At 43.3% G+C, this 15,788-nt stretch overlaps 2 protein-coding genes across 3 annotated transcripts; both read left to right on the top strand.

Annotated features, from left to right (window-relative positions):
* Nucleotides 1-7,368: 7,368 nt before the first annotated feature.
* Nucleotides 7,369-12,625, top strand: LOC139578760 (coenzyme Q-binding protein COQ10 homolog, mitochondrial-like). Of its 2 annotated transcripts, none has more exons than XM_071406756.1 (5): nucleotides 7,369-7,636; nucleotides 8,939-9,088; nucleotides 9,356-9,548; nucleotides 11,231-11,332; nucleotides 12,048-12,625. In XM_071406756.1, exons 1-5 carry the CDS (start codon nucleotides 7,605-7,607, stop codon nucleotides 12,210-12,212), a joined length of 642 nt encoding a protein of 213 aa, XP_071262857.1. In that variant the 5' UTR covers nucleotides 7,369-7,604; the 3' UTR covers nucleotides 12,213-12,625. The 2 variants fall into 2 exon arrangements, with proteins under 2 accessions (XP_071262857.1, XP_071262847.1); XM_071406746.1 differs by lacking the exon at nucleotides 7,369-7,636 and adding an exon at nucleotides 7,711-8,130.
* Nucleotides 12,626-14,374: 1,749 nt separating this feature from the next.
* On the top strand, nucleotides 14,375-15,646 carry LOC139578743 (complement C1q-like protein 2). The gene is made up of 3 exons (XM_071406724.1): nucleotides 14,375-14,672; nucleotides 14,838-14,978; nucleotides 15,058-15,646. Exons 1-3 carry the CDS (start codon nucleotides 14,411-14,413, stop codon nucleotides 15,342-15,344), a joined length of 690 nt encoding a protein of 229 aa, XP_071262825.1. The 5' UTR covers nucleotides 14,375-14,410; the 3' UTR covers nucleotides 15,345-15,646.
* The last annotated feature ends 142 nt before the right edge of the window (nucleotides 15,647-15,788 follow it).

Genomic DNA, 15,788 nt, shown 5'->3' with positions numbered 1-15,788 from the left:
TATATAGCGTTTTGGAATGAAACTCTTAATTTGTTTAGTTTTTTTTAACCTCCGACTCCATGATTAGATGTTTAAATAAAAAAAAAAATATATAATAATATTTTGCACTTATACTGTATTTGTGTTTGGGTTCATATATTTTATTATGGCACACATTGCTGGTACTGTTCCCTCCCACAAGCCTCTGTTGCTGACTGGTGTTTCATGGGTGTGATCAAATTCTCAAGGGCATGACAGGGATATGAAACTGTCATGGGTATTATTCCACCCAACAATTTACTTCTTGGGTCACTCTCTCACAAATGTGTGTATGCCCGTATGCCTGTGTGTGCCCACCGTGTGTGCCCCCATGTCTGTGTGTGTGTGTGTTCAGTTCAACCAGCCCTACTCCGGCTGTGACAGACTATACCCCCAGTCAGCTGCCAGGCCTTTAGATAAGGCTAACTCAAGGACTCAGATCAGATTATCAGGCCCTGTCTGTCTGGCACTCGTCTAAACATACCAACATTTCGCTTGCACAATATTTCCTTTGAACATCATTTTTTTTCTATTGATGATTATCATGGGGAAGAGCGCGATGTCAGGGAGAGATTTCATTCCAAGACAATGATTGGTTTGACAAGCAAGGCATTTATCATGTTCTGCCCGTATGAGAGAAACTGTTCTTGTATTTCATTGTTTGTGTCAATCATTAGTAGTGTTAAGCAAACAATTACTTCACACTGGAAGAAGTTAAGCCACCCTTAACAAAAATGTATTTTACTTAACAAAAGTTACTTTGAAAAAGTAGTTCACTACATGCAAACTACTTTGTGATAAATGATCATATCTAAATGTCATAGATGACAAATTGCAAGAGCAGATCACTCTAGGGTCACAACAGAATGTCTAATTTAGTGTATTAAACACAAAACGATGTTTCAAGTGAGAATTAGACAGGTCTGATGTCGAAAAACAAAGGAAATTCTTGCCTACTTCACCCATATATCATTTTATTTTTGCAAAAGAAGTAGTGTGTAGTTCCAGTAGTTAAAGTTGCTACACCACCACATGCTAAAAAGCAGTCAATAACACTACCAATAGTTTAATTAAGTTCAACTACCACCAAGCTACTGCAAAATGTAGTTTGAACTACTTGAACTAAGTGTAGTTCACTTCTCCCCAACACAGTATGTTTTCCCTGCCAGTTCACAATGTTCTGACATTGAACTATGTACAGACTCTCTCCCTCATGTGATTTTCTAGCTCTGTGACCTGTTTCATGGACATGTTTGAAATACCTCTAACCCAGAGGAAAAACAGAAGAGGTTTTCAGGCCTTCCTCTCGAAACATTGCTACAAAGTGACAAACAGCTGAACAAAACAAAGCATATGAACGTCTGCGCGCGCGTACACACACACACACACACACACACACACACACACACACACACACACACACACACACACACACACACACACACACACACACACACACACACACACACACACACACACACACACACACACACACACACACACATAATGTTCTGTTCCCAACGAGGTACATTTCAGTCTCTGTGGTTCTGGTTAAGGTCCATGTTGTGACTCACGAAAACTGATGACAATTATTTCAGTTTGAAGGAGGAGATTTCAACCTCCAAGAGACCGCATACAAGCTACTCATCAACACCCTTGTTTAACCTGTTTATGTGTCATAAGCTGTGTTACTCAGTGATTTACTGTAAATATGAGTGTTTCTCACATGATCCAACATGAGTCGACAGATGTTTTTAATTTTGGCCACCAGGTGGCATATACTGTAATCCTATCCATCGTGTTGGCTTGTTGATACAGATCCTGATTTGAATGAGGGGTAAGCCTATAAAGTTAAATAATTGTCACAACTACGTAAAACATACAGCAAGGGGACTGATGATAATGTCTCTAAAGCGTAAAGACGTCACTGTAAGTGGTGGTTTGTTTTGTCTCCTTTGTGAAGGCCATATATCGTTGCGGACAATGGTCAAATTGTTGTTGTTTTTTACTTTGAATTTGAGTCTAATGAAAACAATGAGGTACACTGTAATTCTAAAAGCCTATGAAAAAAGTTAAAGACAAATATATCTCTCACATGAGGCTCCTGTTTCGTTCCATCCCAAACTGGCACAAAAAGCTGACACAAAATGTCTCCACTCTCAACAGAGCAAACTAGGTCTTATTTTACGCTCTGTGGGTTATGTAAAGTACAGTGTGAGTGTGAGGCTCTAACACCCAAGAGCCAAAATGCTAGTCTAAGAACCTACCATTACAGCACAGAGCGAGCTAGCCTCTGAGTTATGTATATGTACAGTATATGCCATCTCTGATCGCTGTTTGGTAAGCTGGCCTAATAGTGGCCTGATGATCCTGTATGTGACCTAATTCTTCCACTTATGGCTATGTTACCACTAACCATTTAATTATGAATTACCTAACAGTTGTATAGCTGGCCTTATAGTAGCCTAAGCTATAGGACATGAATTAATGTGGGAGGTCAACACACAGCATAGCCACAATTATTTTAATCAAATAGTGGGTTAAAGCAATGTTGCATTTGGTAATACCAATATGGATGTTTTTTCTAGCCTGCAGTACAGTAGGTCATGTAATGTGACCCATGTCAACCTGCTATCATTTGCAAGTTGCCCTGAGTTTGTTTGAACCCACAGTTGGAGATAGTGTACCAGGCAGTGTCCCAAAGTCCAGGTTTGCATCATAACCAGACATGTCGTCTTCCTGTCTCAGTTATCCCCACCGTCATGAAACACCCACCCACATCATGGATGGTGGATTTGGACTTTGACTCTCCACAAGAGCATCACTATGACAGTGTTGAGGACACTGCACTGGAATTTGAGGCAAAGCCAGGGAAGGGCCAGTCTGAGCAGAGGTTCAGAGATTGAACACTGGCCCACCCGTGCATAGGAGGTTCCTGGGATCTAATGTTGTTTCGCAATCATATGGTACCACACCCCCCCCCCCCCCCCCTCCTGCAATAGCTAGTCATGAGTTATGTAAACTTTTCAAAAAGCCACAGATGGGGATTTTGTCACGGCGAACATCATTTACCAGAGCCTGGAACACGGCAGGGGCGTTGGTGAGGCCAAAAGGCATGACCAGATACTCGTAGTGGCCGCTGGCCATGTTGAAGGCAGTCTTCCACTCGTCCCCATCTCGTGTCCGCACCAGGTGGTAGGTGTTCCGTATATCCAGCTTGGAAAACACAGTGGCCCCCTGGAGCAGCTCGAAGGCCGAGGAAATGAGTGATAGTGGGTAACGGTTATTAACCGTAACGTCATTGTGTCCCCGGTAGTCAATACACGGGCACAGGGTCTTGTTTCTCCATGAAGAAGAACCCTGCGCCAGTGGGAGAGGAAGAGGGAGTCTCTGGTCCCGACAGAGAGTACAGACATCCCCGGGGCGGTATGGTGCTAGGGAGAAGGTCAATCCCACATTCATAGGGTCGGTGCGGCGGAAGCGACGTTGCCCGGGCCTTGCTGAACACCTCCCGGAGGTCCTGGTATTCCGCTGGGATGGTGGAGAGGTCCAGGGCACCTTCCGAGCCCACAGGAAGCCGTCCCGGGGCGGGCTGCGCTGACTTCAGACAATGGGCGTGGCAGAACGGACTCCAGCCCATGATGGCACCCGTAGACCAGTTGTGGTCACTGGAGCCAGTAGAATCCCAAATCCATGGGAATCTGAGGAGACTTGATGAGCAGAAATTGAATAGTCTCGATGTGATTCCCTGACACCCGTAGGTTTATGGGAGTGGTATTATGAGGGGCACCCGTCCAGCTCTCTAACATCCATGTGAATGGAGAGGGGCTGAGTGGGGATGTTCAGCTCGGAAGCCAGGGTAGCGTCCAAAAAGTTCTCATCGGCCCCAGAGTCAATGAGGACCCGGAGAGATTTAGACTGCTTTCCCCACAGCAGAATGGCATGAAAAGGGGTGCGAGCAAGGGAAGCAGAAAAGTTCCCCATATGGCTCACCAGAGTACTCGCTCCTACCAGTGAGCCTGGTCTTTTAAAGGACAAGAGGCCACAAAATGACCCAAAGTCCCGCAATACAGACAACTCTTTGTGTTGATCCTGTGTTGCCGTTCCGCTGGCAACAGCTCAGCTCTGCCTAGTTGCATAGACTCAGGAAGCGGTGACTCAGCCGTCTTCAGCGACTCTCGGGGGAGGGCAGGAAGCCTCGGGTTCTCTCGGCAACGGGATCGTCGGGGACTTCCGGGATGACTCGGAGGCAAGGTGGAATCCCTGGAATAGCGAGCTTAATCGAATTTCCCCTCCCTCCGCCATTCCCGTAATCGCCCATCAATTCGGATGGTCAAAGCGATGAGGGAATCGAGATCCGTAGGTAACTCCTCCGAGATGCCGTGTAGGAACATATCAATCAGCGCTTCCTGGTTCCAAGCACTCTCCGCTGCCAACGTGCAGAAATCCACCGCATAGTCGGCCACACTGCGGGAGTCCTGCCGAAGCTGGAATAGCTTACGTGCAGCTTCTCTCCCAGAGAACGGGGCATCAAAAACCTTCTTCACCTCTCCCACGAACCCCTCCAGGCCAACGCATATGGCCGGCTGTTGTTCCCATACAGTAGTAGCCCAGATGAGAGCCCTCCCTGACATCAGGGTGATGAGGTAGGCTATCTTGGAGTGATCTGGGGGGAAGGAGGAGGGCTGAAGCTCGAAGATGAGGGCACACTGAGCTAGAAACGCCCGACAGGTGCTCGACTCTCCATTGAAGTGTTCCAGGGGAGGTAAGCGGGGCTGCCGAGAAGCTGGAGTGACTGATGAGACGGCGCTGCTCACAGTCGAGTTACAAAGGGGCTGTGGGGTTACCACCGTGGTAGGCTGCCTCCCAGACAACCCTCAGAATTGCGCCAGCAAAATGTCCAAAGCCCGGTCATGACGTTCAGCCAACGTTTGGACCCCCTCCACAAGGCCACGAAGCAATTCTTTGTGCCAACCGATGGTGTCTCCTTGGGAGGAGATGGTGTTGCGCAGCTGGTCCGGGTCTGCTGGGTCAGTCATGGCCAGTTCGTACTATCAGGTTTGAAGGTAAGACCCAGATGTAGACAACGTCAAATAAACAACAGCTTAATAATCCAACAGGGGCAGGAAAAAGACAGGTCAAGAGCAGGCAGGGGTCAGTAATCCAGAGGAGGCAAAGGTACAGGATGGCAGGCAGGCTCAGGGTCAGGGGCATGCAGAGTGGTCAGGCAGGCGGCCTCGGTGTCAGGGGCAGTCAGAGTGGTCAGGCAGGCGGGCTCAGAGGCAGGTCAGGCAAGGGTCAAAACCAGGAGGATGAGAAAAATTTGAGACTTGGGAAAAGGAGGAGCTGAGAGAAACACTGGTTGACTTGACAAACAAGACGAACTTGCACAGACAGACAGAAAACACAGGGGATAATGATAAAGATGGCCGACACCTGGAAGGGAGTGGAGACAAGCACAAGGACAGGTGAAACAGATCAGGTTGTGACAATTCATACCCGATATTAGGCCATGAGGAGAATGAATCAGAATTAGTTGGGTAACATAGAAGACGTTTTATTTACATAATATGCTTATGTGAGATACTTGTCATTAGAATGTCTCCCTTTGGACTATACTGTTGACAGTTGCACTTTTCCCTTCTCAGCTAGGCCTCAGACACTTGGAGCCCAGAGAGGGGAGAGGTCAGGCTTGTCTTTTACATGTCTCTGGTAATATGCAGAATATCAGAAAAGGAGAGGTCAGAATGGAACATTGTCTTCATATGTGAATGTATCTGTTAAACTATGTGAAGGGATGGCGTGATTAAGGGGGTACCAATTATCTCTTGGCTCCACAATGTCTGTGCACAAGTCACTTCCCTCAGTGAGCTTGTCCAGGAGTGGGGAGAAGAGGGGGTTTACTTGAGATGGGAGAATATAGAGTTGACAATTGAGTTATGCCTTGGATGAGGTAATGTTTTGGTACTATGAAGTACCAGGAACGAGATTAGAACCTCGTCTTAGAGACCAAACTGAACGATAATTTATAGCTAATGCTATCTGGCTATGGGATACTCCTTTCTCAAGTAAAAGGCCCTATGTTAAGTTTTCCTAAGATCTGTGGTTCGTCATGTAAGTTGAGAGGGGTGTATCTTGGCTATAAAAGATCTTTGTATTCGACTGTAGGGACTCTCAGAATTCATTATAGACACTGAATTGATCTGAGAGTCAAAGGGCTATGGTGAAGCTCATATAATTAAAGATTAAGTTTAAGTATAACTCTGACTGGTGTGTGGTTTGTAACTCTCCTCATTTAGTAATACAGGAAATTGCTACGACAGCCATGTATGATGATTTCATGTTTTCATGCCTGCCTTGGTAGGCCAAGTTTATGTTTGCTGATTCAAGTGAGCTAGTAATTTCATACCTGCCATACAGTTCAATGTATAACCCTAAAGGCTTTGTATTGTATTGTGTGTGGCTGTTTTCGTTTGGTAAAAATTGTGCTCTTTTGGGCTTAATGAAAACACCTGATAGACATGTTGTATGTTTCATTATGTTGTAAGCGGTTGTGTAGTTGTGCAGTTGAGCATTTGCGCTGACTACTTTGCAATAATAATGGGCTCGTTTGTCAAGGGAAATTTGTGGTGTTTTCTGGTCACATTTATCCTGTGTTGTGTGTTAAATTATGCAATGTGATTGTGCAAATTTTCACTGAAATATGTTGGGGGGGAATTTGTGCTGTATTTTTACTTGAAAATGTTGGCCCAGCCACTTTTACTTATGTTTAGCCCAGTGACAGTTCTAGCTTGTATGGCTCCCTGGGTGGCCAGTCCTCTTCTGGCTGTGCCAGGTGGAGATTATAACAGAACATGGCCAAGATGTTCAAATGTTCATAAATGACCAGCATGGTCAAATAATAATAATCACAGAAGTTAGTAATATAATATTAATGATACCATTTAAAACTATATAAATATAAAAAGATATACAAAAATAAGACTCATAAATATCAAAAAGAAGTAACAAAGACAAATAGAAACTTTTTGTGTTGATTTGGCTCTCGAGCATTAATACATTACCCATCCCCAAACATTTTCAACCAAGGGTCAAGACTAAACCAATTCACCTTGGTGGTGTGCAGACTGCTTTTAGATTATTCTTAACGATTTCGCACAAACCAGAAAAAAATGCAACAATATGTCTGTGAAACTAAATATTCACAGTATTATGAATGAATTGTGTTTTATTTGGTAGCATTTCGTAGTGTGACTGATTTTACTAATTGCATTAGTGCTGTACAAAGTTATAGGTGCGCTATTTGATAGATTCCCCTGCTTCCCATACCTTCGGCTTCCAGTGGGGAGACCTGAGGTCAACCTACCACCGCCCCCTCCCCATCTCGTACTTCTGAGTGGGAGACCTTCCCAGGCAGCAGCCTGCCCAGCTCACAAACTAGAATCAGGGCGCCCACTCCGATAAGGTTAATTGACCCACAGTCCCACACGGTGACATGATATCATTGACCGCGAAGTGCAAATGAGCAATAGAAAACCGATCGCGCAAATGTCACCATTCCGGCGCTCCGTGCAGCCCCCGGCAAGATGCCGCCCGCCCTGAATGTCAAGTCAATGAGGTAATACACAGCATGATATAGTTTTCATACCTGCAGTAGGCAACTGAATGAGAGTGCGTGCGTGTGTGTATGCGAGAGAGAGAGAGAGAGAGAGAGATAGAACGGAACGGAAACGAAACGGAAACTACCCAAAATAATGAATGGTCTGTATGGGAATTTACAGCTTGATGACTGATTGATCTAACATGAATACTCAATGACTATAACACGAATATCTTTCGTTCCGATTGGTTGTCTGACATAGACCCCCCTCCCCACACATTATTGGTCCATTTTATGCAACCAGAGTGCCACATGATTTTATAGCAGACCTCTGACAAAGCCAGGCTACGCAGGAAGTTAACGCTTCTCTTCAAATTTTGAGAATTTGCATTACCACAAACATCGAGCATGGCCAACAAAATCACACCTCTTCTTTTCCGGGCACTGGTTGAGATGTCTGAAGTACACTCTTCAAAAGTTGTACGAGGAAATCCCAACAGAGCAAATATCAGGTAAGAGCAAAAATGCCGGTAAGCGATCCTCCAGCAAGTTTGCTTCAACCGGCGGCGTGTAGGCTATTTTGATCATTCACCAACTGTAGCCGGTGGCTTTTTATTTTTTATTTATTTTTTATTTTTTTTACAATGGTTGAATACAACGGCAGTAAAAAAAAAAGTACATACATTTTTTTTTAAATATGAGACGTTTGTATAAAATGTAGGCCTAGGATGTTGAGAAAATTAAGCTGGATTTCCGGTTACAATTAAATTTGGAATATAGTGCAGTACAATTGAACATGTTAAGAATTATAAAGAAAAAATGACATTTTTCCAAATGGAGAAAGTTTCTATTGCGAAGTGACAAGATGCACATGTCGCGATTGATAACGGTTTGTTCTATATTGGCGTACATTAGGCTTCAGAATTAGAAAAAGTATGTTTCTCAAAAAGTCTGTCAACGTGCTCTGTTCATAACCATCAGGTGCCTTACTTTATCCATCAAATTCGTCTTTGAGTTTAGTAACCAGTTTAGATCGGCCTACTACACAGTGGAAGTTCTAGAGCTTTTGCAAGGGCTTGATCTGATCTCATTAAGTCTGGGATTTAAACCCACAACCAAGCTATTTTCACCAAACTGGGACAAAATAATGTAGATCGTCTTTGTTATGATACTTTAAAACTGTTATTTTCTTCTGGAGTTTGGAAACATTGACTATCAAACAAAAAAGTCTCCACCGCAGGTGGTTAAACCTATGTGAGCATAAGACCAGTGTACTTTACCAAAGATTAACACATATTCTCTCTCTTCTCCTCCTCCCAGACACCTGGGCAGCTGTGGGGTCCTGTCAGCACGGCATGCCACCCTTCCCCTGTCCTCCCCCCTCCGGACCACACCCTCCCGCAGCTTCATTAATCTGGCTGCCTCCATCCCTGCCCGCAGGATGGAGTACTCTGAGAGCCGCACACTAGGGTGAGACATCATCACACACACAACTCCTCTCTGCCCCTCTGTCTTGTCAGCCCCTGTTGACCAGAGGTGATTCTAAAGCCCCACTTTCCAATTCTCAACTTCGAAACCCTTCAGTTAACATGTGGTTGGATTGAAATAGACCGGAGCATATTGTATCTTTCCTATATCACAGGCCAATGTTTACTCCTGACTTATTTTTGTTTCAAGTGTACTTGAGTAGTCCTATGAGCATCTTATTGATGGATCCCCCTCTCCTTCCCCATCCAGGTACACTCCAGAGCAGATGTACAGTGTGGTGGCCAGTGTGGACCAGTACCAGCACTTTGTCCCTTGGTGTAAGAAGTCCCGGGTTGTGAAGGGAAGTAACGGGGCTGTCCGGGCCCAGCTGGAGATTGGGTTCCCTCCCATCGTGGAGCGTTACACCTCGGAGGTCACGGTTGTCCCAAACCACCAAGTCAGGGTAAGCCCCGATAACATTGTAGAACACGGTTTATAGCAAGGAGAGGGTAGACATCCTGTATCAATATGGAAATTGTGCCCTATTTAGAGTGCCTTTTAGAAAGTATTCATACTCCTTGACTTATTCCACATTTTGTTGTTACACACTGAATTCAAAATGGATACAAATAATTCTTACCCATCAACACAGAATTCCCCATAATAACAAAGTGAAAACATATATTTTTGCAAATTTATTAAAAATGAAATACAGAAATATATAATTTATTTAAGTCAATATATGTTAGGATTGTCTTTGGCAGTGATTACAGCAGTGAGTCTTTCTGGGTAAGTCTAAGAGCTTTGCACACTTGGATTGTACAATATTTGCACATTATTATTTTTTAAATTCTTAAAGCTATGTCAAGTTGGTTGTTGATCATTGCTAGACAGCCATTTCCAAGTTTTGCCTTAGATTTTCAAGCCGATTTTAAGTCAAAACTGTAACTCGGCCACTCAGGATTATTCACCGTCTTCTTTGGCCTTGCGTTTTATGCTACTGTCATGCTGAACAGGGAATTTCTTTGTCTTTTGGGAAGTAGACTCAACCAGGTTTTCCTGTAGGATTTTGCCTGTCAATTGTTTATTTTTATCCTAAAAAAACTCACTAGTCCTTGCCAATGACAAGCATACTCATAACATAATGCAGCCACCACCATGCTTGAAAATATGTAGTGGTACACAGTGACGTGTGTTGGATTTGCCCCCAAACATAACACTTTGTATTCAGGACATAAAGTTAATTTCTTTGCCAGTTTGCAGTTTTACTTTAGTGACTTATTGCAAACAGGATGCAAGTTTTGGAATATTTTATTTTGTACAGGCTTCCTTATTTTTACTCTGTCAATTAGGTTAATATTGTGGAGTAACTACACTGTTGTTGATCCATCCTCTGTTTTCTCCTATCACAGCCATTAAACTCTCTGTTTTAATGTCACCATTAGACTCATGGTGAAATCCCTGAGCGGTTTTCTTCCTCTCTGGCAACTGAGTTAGGAAGGACGCCTGTATCTTTGTAGTGACTGGGTGTATTGATACGCCATCCAAAATGTAATAAACAACTTCACCATGCTCAATGGGATATTCAATGTCAGATTTTTTTTTTTACCCATCTACCAATAGGTTCCCTTAAACACTATGGCACAGGGTGACTTGTTTAGCAAAATTTTTACTCCTGAATTTATTTAGGCTTGCCATGACAAAAGGGTCAAGACATTTCAACTTTACGTTTTTATAAATTTGTACACATTTAAAAAACAAAACGTAATTCTACTTTGACATTATGGGGTATTGTTTGTTGGCCAGTGACACAATCCCAATGTAATCCATTTTAAATTCAGGCTGTAACACAACAAAATGTGGAAACAGTCAAGAGGTGTGAATACTTTGAAGACATATCATCTGGAATTTCAGTACTGTAACTTGTGGGATTCAAATGTACTATGGGACCGGATGAATTGGTTAAATCATCTAATACATTGATTAGATACTCCTAGGGGATAAATACTAAGTTGTATTTTTTGATCACCTAGCTGCTAACATTGTGCTCCTACGTCCATAGAGCAAGGATTAGAGAGGCTTTATCTGGGGCCATGTTCTGGACAAGAGCAGTGTGTAATGAGGAGTGTGCATGTTGTCTCCCAGGCCGTGTGTACAGACGGATCCCTCTTCAGCCACCTGGAGACGATATGGAGGTTTGCCCCTGCAGCCGAGGACCAACCAGACTCCTGCAACATCGACTTCCACGTGAGTACCACCATTTCGTCCACCAGAACAGTTCACTTTCATTTGGTGTCAGCCTGACACCAAATGAAAGTCAGCAAGGTTAGATAATAGCCCACTGAAGTACACCGTCTTAGTGTAGTTAACATTTATTAATGTTACATAGGTCTACTCACACAAACATAAGTGATTACTAATGAACTTTAGGGCTTGAGATCAAGTTGCCTGCCAGGGGGCTAGTTTTACACCAGGCCTTGCATTTCTCTTCAACCTCTATAGATACTTTTTGGAAGGAAGAGGTTGAGTAAAGCCAATTTAGGCTTTATTTATATCCAGTACAGTTGTTAGTGTTCCTAGCCTCTTCACATAGCTGGCCAGAGGTCATAGCGATATCTCTCCCTCTCTACTCCCTGTCAGGAACTTTGTGACCCAAATATTGTGCCAGGTTACCTGTAGTGGAAATGGCGTGAGGGGTTTTGGAGATGGAGGACAGACTGTCGTTTGGACAGGCTCATTAAGGCCTTAGGATGACTTGGCAGGAATAATGAATAGTGCGGAATGGAATGAGTTCATTCCGTCTGTTTGCCAGCCATTAAATCGGGAATACAGATGGTGGTCCCTCGTTTCGATCTGAGGACTGTCCTCGAAGGAAACAATATTCCTCAGATGGATAGGGACACTTGTGTCAGCAGCATGGTTATGGAATTTGAGTACTTATTTTCTCCCCTTCACTCTTCAGGTATCCTTCGAGTTCAGGTCTCTGCTGCACTCCCAGCTGGCCACCCTGTTCTTTGACGAGGTGGTGAAGCAGATGGTGAACGCCTTTGAGTCGCGGGCAGCCAAACTATACAGGGGCCACCACGCCCCCTTCCAGGAGGCGCCAGCGGGAAGGCGAGCAGCATGAGAAGACCCCCACTCACTGACACGGACTGAAATAAGACCCACTCCCTACCACCATCCCCACCTGAAACCCTCACAACTCCATTTCACCATGTCTTGTGCAGGAGACTGGGTCTTCTATTTTGGATTTTGTTCTTATGTACACAAAAGCACCTATTTATTTGTATTACAGAAACTTTAATTTATTTACTTGAATGTACATGCTATTTTTATTTGGGATGGAAGTGGATGTTTGTTGTCAAATGTTCATGTTTGAAAGGGACCTTCTTTTTATTTAAGTTACAGAAGATGAAGTGACCAAGTGACTCCTTTGCGGTGTTCAAAAACATCTGAGAGGTCAGCTTTTTCTTCCTGGCACTAATACAATAAAAAAAAAATGTCTGAATGGAAAATTAAATAAAGCTCATTTTGATACTCTTTGTACCTCATGCATTTATTTTGTATGTGTTGTCAACTGTGTCTTCTGTTCATTGTCAAGACGTTGGTAGGATCACAGATGTGTAGAAAGCATTGTTTCAACAGCCAAAAGAACAACTCAGCTCCAGTAACAGAACGTTTTCCTGTAGTAGACCTGATCTACTGTCTACCAATGTTCTGTTCCATCAGGACAGTTCCAGGAAGGCACATGACTTGAGGATTAGTTGTGTAAGAGCCAGGAAGGAACACAACACAAAAGACCTGAAGGCAGGGTCAACTCCTCCCTCCTGCTTCCTCACTGTTAAACCACAGCCAATCAAGATTTAGGAACATTTTCAGAAAAGGCTTTCTGCTGTTGTGGATACTGGCTTTCCTTGGCAGTTGGGTTATTTTTCAGTTGAGAAAGTGCTCTGGGGGTAACTGAAGGTTATACTCTTAGTTTGTATTTTTTTTAGTCCTTGGAAAAAGTAATTCAACTTGATATCAGTGAGTCTACTGCTTGTGATTTAGGAATGCCACGGACCGGCCCCCTGTAGTGCTAGGTCTACCCTCCATGTCAGCTGGCAGAGACATGGACACCCAGGCTGGTAGTGAGCCAGACCAGTGCCTCAGTCACTCTCAGCTGCTCCTAGCTCAGGTTTATCACAAGCATCACACCCTCCCTACCCCAGTGTCTTTATATAATTAGCAAGGTATTAATTTAACACACCCGAATGGTGGGATACTCCTCCACGTAAAAGAACGTAGACAAAAGATGAGACATGGCCCAGCCGCATATTTTAAAAAGCTGTGAAGTTGCATATGAGGCAAGGAAGGTCATAGTGTATGTCGTCTCCACAACCCAACTGGTTTAAACTGACCGGACACTTTTTAGACATCCTGTATCAATATGGAAATTGTGCCCTATTTAGAGTGCCTTCAGAAAGTATTCATACCCCTTGACTTATTCCATGTTTTGTTGTTACAATCTGAATTCAAAATGGATAAAAAAGAATAACTGTCTCCTCCCAACATGTGTACCTGACCAAAATAAATGTTGTGGAAGCCTTACCCATTCATCCTCTCATAACTGGTTCCAAGAACATTATGTAGTTCTACAGCATCAAGTACAGTAATGTACTGTTAGAATGCACTTTTCTCAACCAATATGTCATGTCAAGCCAATGAAAAAGCCCCACATTGACTTCTCTTCCTCCAATGAAAAGGCTGCTCTCTAGTGGACATAATGTTGCATGGTGCATTAAATGCATTAAGAATCAAAACATGAAATACCTGACACAAAATCAACTACTTCCATCAAAACATTAAATACATGACACAAAATCAACTACTTCCATCAAAACATACAACTTATCTAAATGAAAAGTTATTTCAATCAATCTTTACACAATGGCCCAATAAATACTAACTACAACTATCAAAACACCCTAACATGGTTAACCCTCTTTTATATGTATTTGCTATTTGTTGATGCTATAATTATCGTATGCACCATAAAAGGTGCATCTCCTAAAATGATTTTACCAAAGATATCCAATGCAGAAAGAATGACATAAATATCCAGGAAAGAAATACTTTGACCTTTTTCCATTTTAACTGAGAGCTGAACTATCTTCCTCTATGAGTCCCTCTACATTTCCTTTACCCTTTGCCCCTTGCAAGGGCAAAGGAAAGTGTGTTCAGCACTTCTCAGATAAATAGTTCCTACTTCCTGATGGCATATTTATAAAGAGGAAGACTGAGAAAAAATGCAGAACCGTACTGCAGGAAAAGTTTCAGAAGAACATGAGTTTGAGAATGAAGGGTATTGCAGTCTTTTTGCTGGCACTATGCTGCTGTCTGTCTGGGACACAAGGAGACCACGAGGACCAGAAAGCATGCTGCCCATCTGACACTTGCTCTCTGATGAAAGAACTGACATCTATAGGAGAGAAACTAGGAGCCATGGGGGAGAAACTGGGAACTATGGGGGATAACCTGAGACTCATGGAGACCCGGTTACAAACCAGTGAGAATGAAGTGGAGGAGCTGAAGAGACTAACTGGAGGTAATATGGCGCTTTTCACGTGTCACCAACCTCCTAGCCACCCATTGCTTCTCTGTCTATTATAGGGATTATCCTATATTTAACTTTCTAACAGCCTCTGATCTTTGAATACATTATGACAACTGACAGTTCAATATAATCTCATCCATCCTGTATCTCTCCCAGGCCGGCCTAAGGTGGCCTTCTCCGCAACTCTCCGGGAGACAGGCGATGCCGCTGGGAACACTGGACCTTTCACCACTCCCATTCCCCTGCAGTACAAGAAGGTCTTCTCCAACACGGGCAGCTCCTACAACCCTGCCACAGGTACTAGATGTTGTCTGTTTGTGTGTTGCATCATGTTGTGTGGTGCTGTGTTTAGAAACTAAATGCTATGTCCCTACAGGTATCTTCACTGCCACGGTCAAAGGAATGTACTACTTACATTTCTCGATGATGAACAACTTGAATGCCCCGCCTAATTCTGTGGTGTGTTTGACAAAGAATGGCCAGAGGCTGGTGTCTGTCTGGGACACTGTAGGAACCGATGCCCATGACAGTGGCAGCAACGCAGTGGTCATTCCTCTGGAGGTGGGAGATAATGTCTATGTTGAGTTACAGGCTAGCAGGCTGGTTTATGATGATGGCATGAACTACAACACCTTTAGCGGCTTCCTGCTCTTCCCCATGTAAACATGGAACACATTTCAACAGATAAATGGTTGAAATTACTGTATTTTCTTTAGTAGACATAAAATAGTAATCTGTGCTTCATAGCACACTGTGGGGTTATAATGCAGTGCAATAATGTATAAGAGTATGTTGTCATCAGGTGGACATGTAACTGTATAAATAAATACAAAATATATTGATCCTAGATGTAACTGAACATTTTTGTACGGTAATGCTTCACTGAAGTGAAAAAATTTAATAACTTTTACTATATGTACATGAACTTACATCTGTCAATAAACTTTTAACCATTCATGAAAAAACATTCCTTTACTACTCAGATACTTACTCTTAGTATGTGCAGAGTAGTCCTTCTCCTAAGTGCCATAACTCAAGTCTGAATTGCCCCTAAGTGAACTGGCTATTATATTGATCATGGTGAGGTACATTTGAAAGGAAGATACA

Source organism: Salvelinus alpinus, chromosome 1, assembly GCF_045679555.1.
Source record: "Salvelinus alpinus chromosome 1, SLU_Salpinus.1, whole genome shotgun sequence".
Lineage (NCBI taxonomy): Eukaryota > Metazoa > Chordata > Actinopteri > Salmoniformes > Salmonidae > Salvelinus > Salvelinus alpinus.
This window is presented reverse-complemented; position numbering and strand designations above follow the sequence as displayed.

What these genes read in the sequence shown, in the direction of transcription:
- LOC139578760 (XM_071406746.1), top strand. Translation starts at nt 8,027, where the DNA reads ATGGCCAACAAAATCACACCTCTTCTTTTCCGGGCACTGGTTGAGATG. An exon ending in CCCAACAGAGCAAATATCAG is followed by an intron (nt 8,131 to 8,938) that starts GTAAGAGCAAAA and finishes TCCTCCTCCCAG; the next exon opens with ACACCTGGGCAGCTGTGGGG. An exon ending in CCTGCAACATCGACTTCCAC is followed by an intron (nt 11,333 to 12,047) that starts GTGAGTACCACC and finishes TTCACTCTTCAG; the next exon opens with GTATCCTTCGAGTTCAGGTC.
- LOC139578743 (XM_071406724.1), top strand. Translation starts at nt 14,411, where the DNA reads ATGAGTTTGAGAATGAAGGGTATTGCAGTCTTTTTGCTGGCACTATGC. An exon ending in GCTGAAGAGACTAACTGGAG is followed by an intron (nt 14,673 to 14,837) that starts GTAATATGGCGC and finishes TATCTCTCCCAG; the next exon opens with GCCGGCCTAAGGTGGCCTTC. An exon ending in CTCCTACAACCCTGCCACAG is followed by an intron (nt 14,979 to 15,057) that starts GTACTAGATGTT and finishes ATGTCCCTACAG; the next exon opens with GTATCTTCACTGCCACGGTC.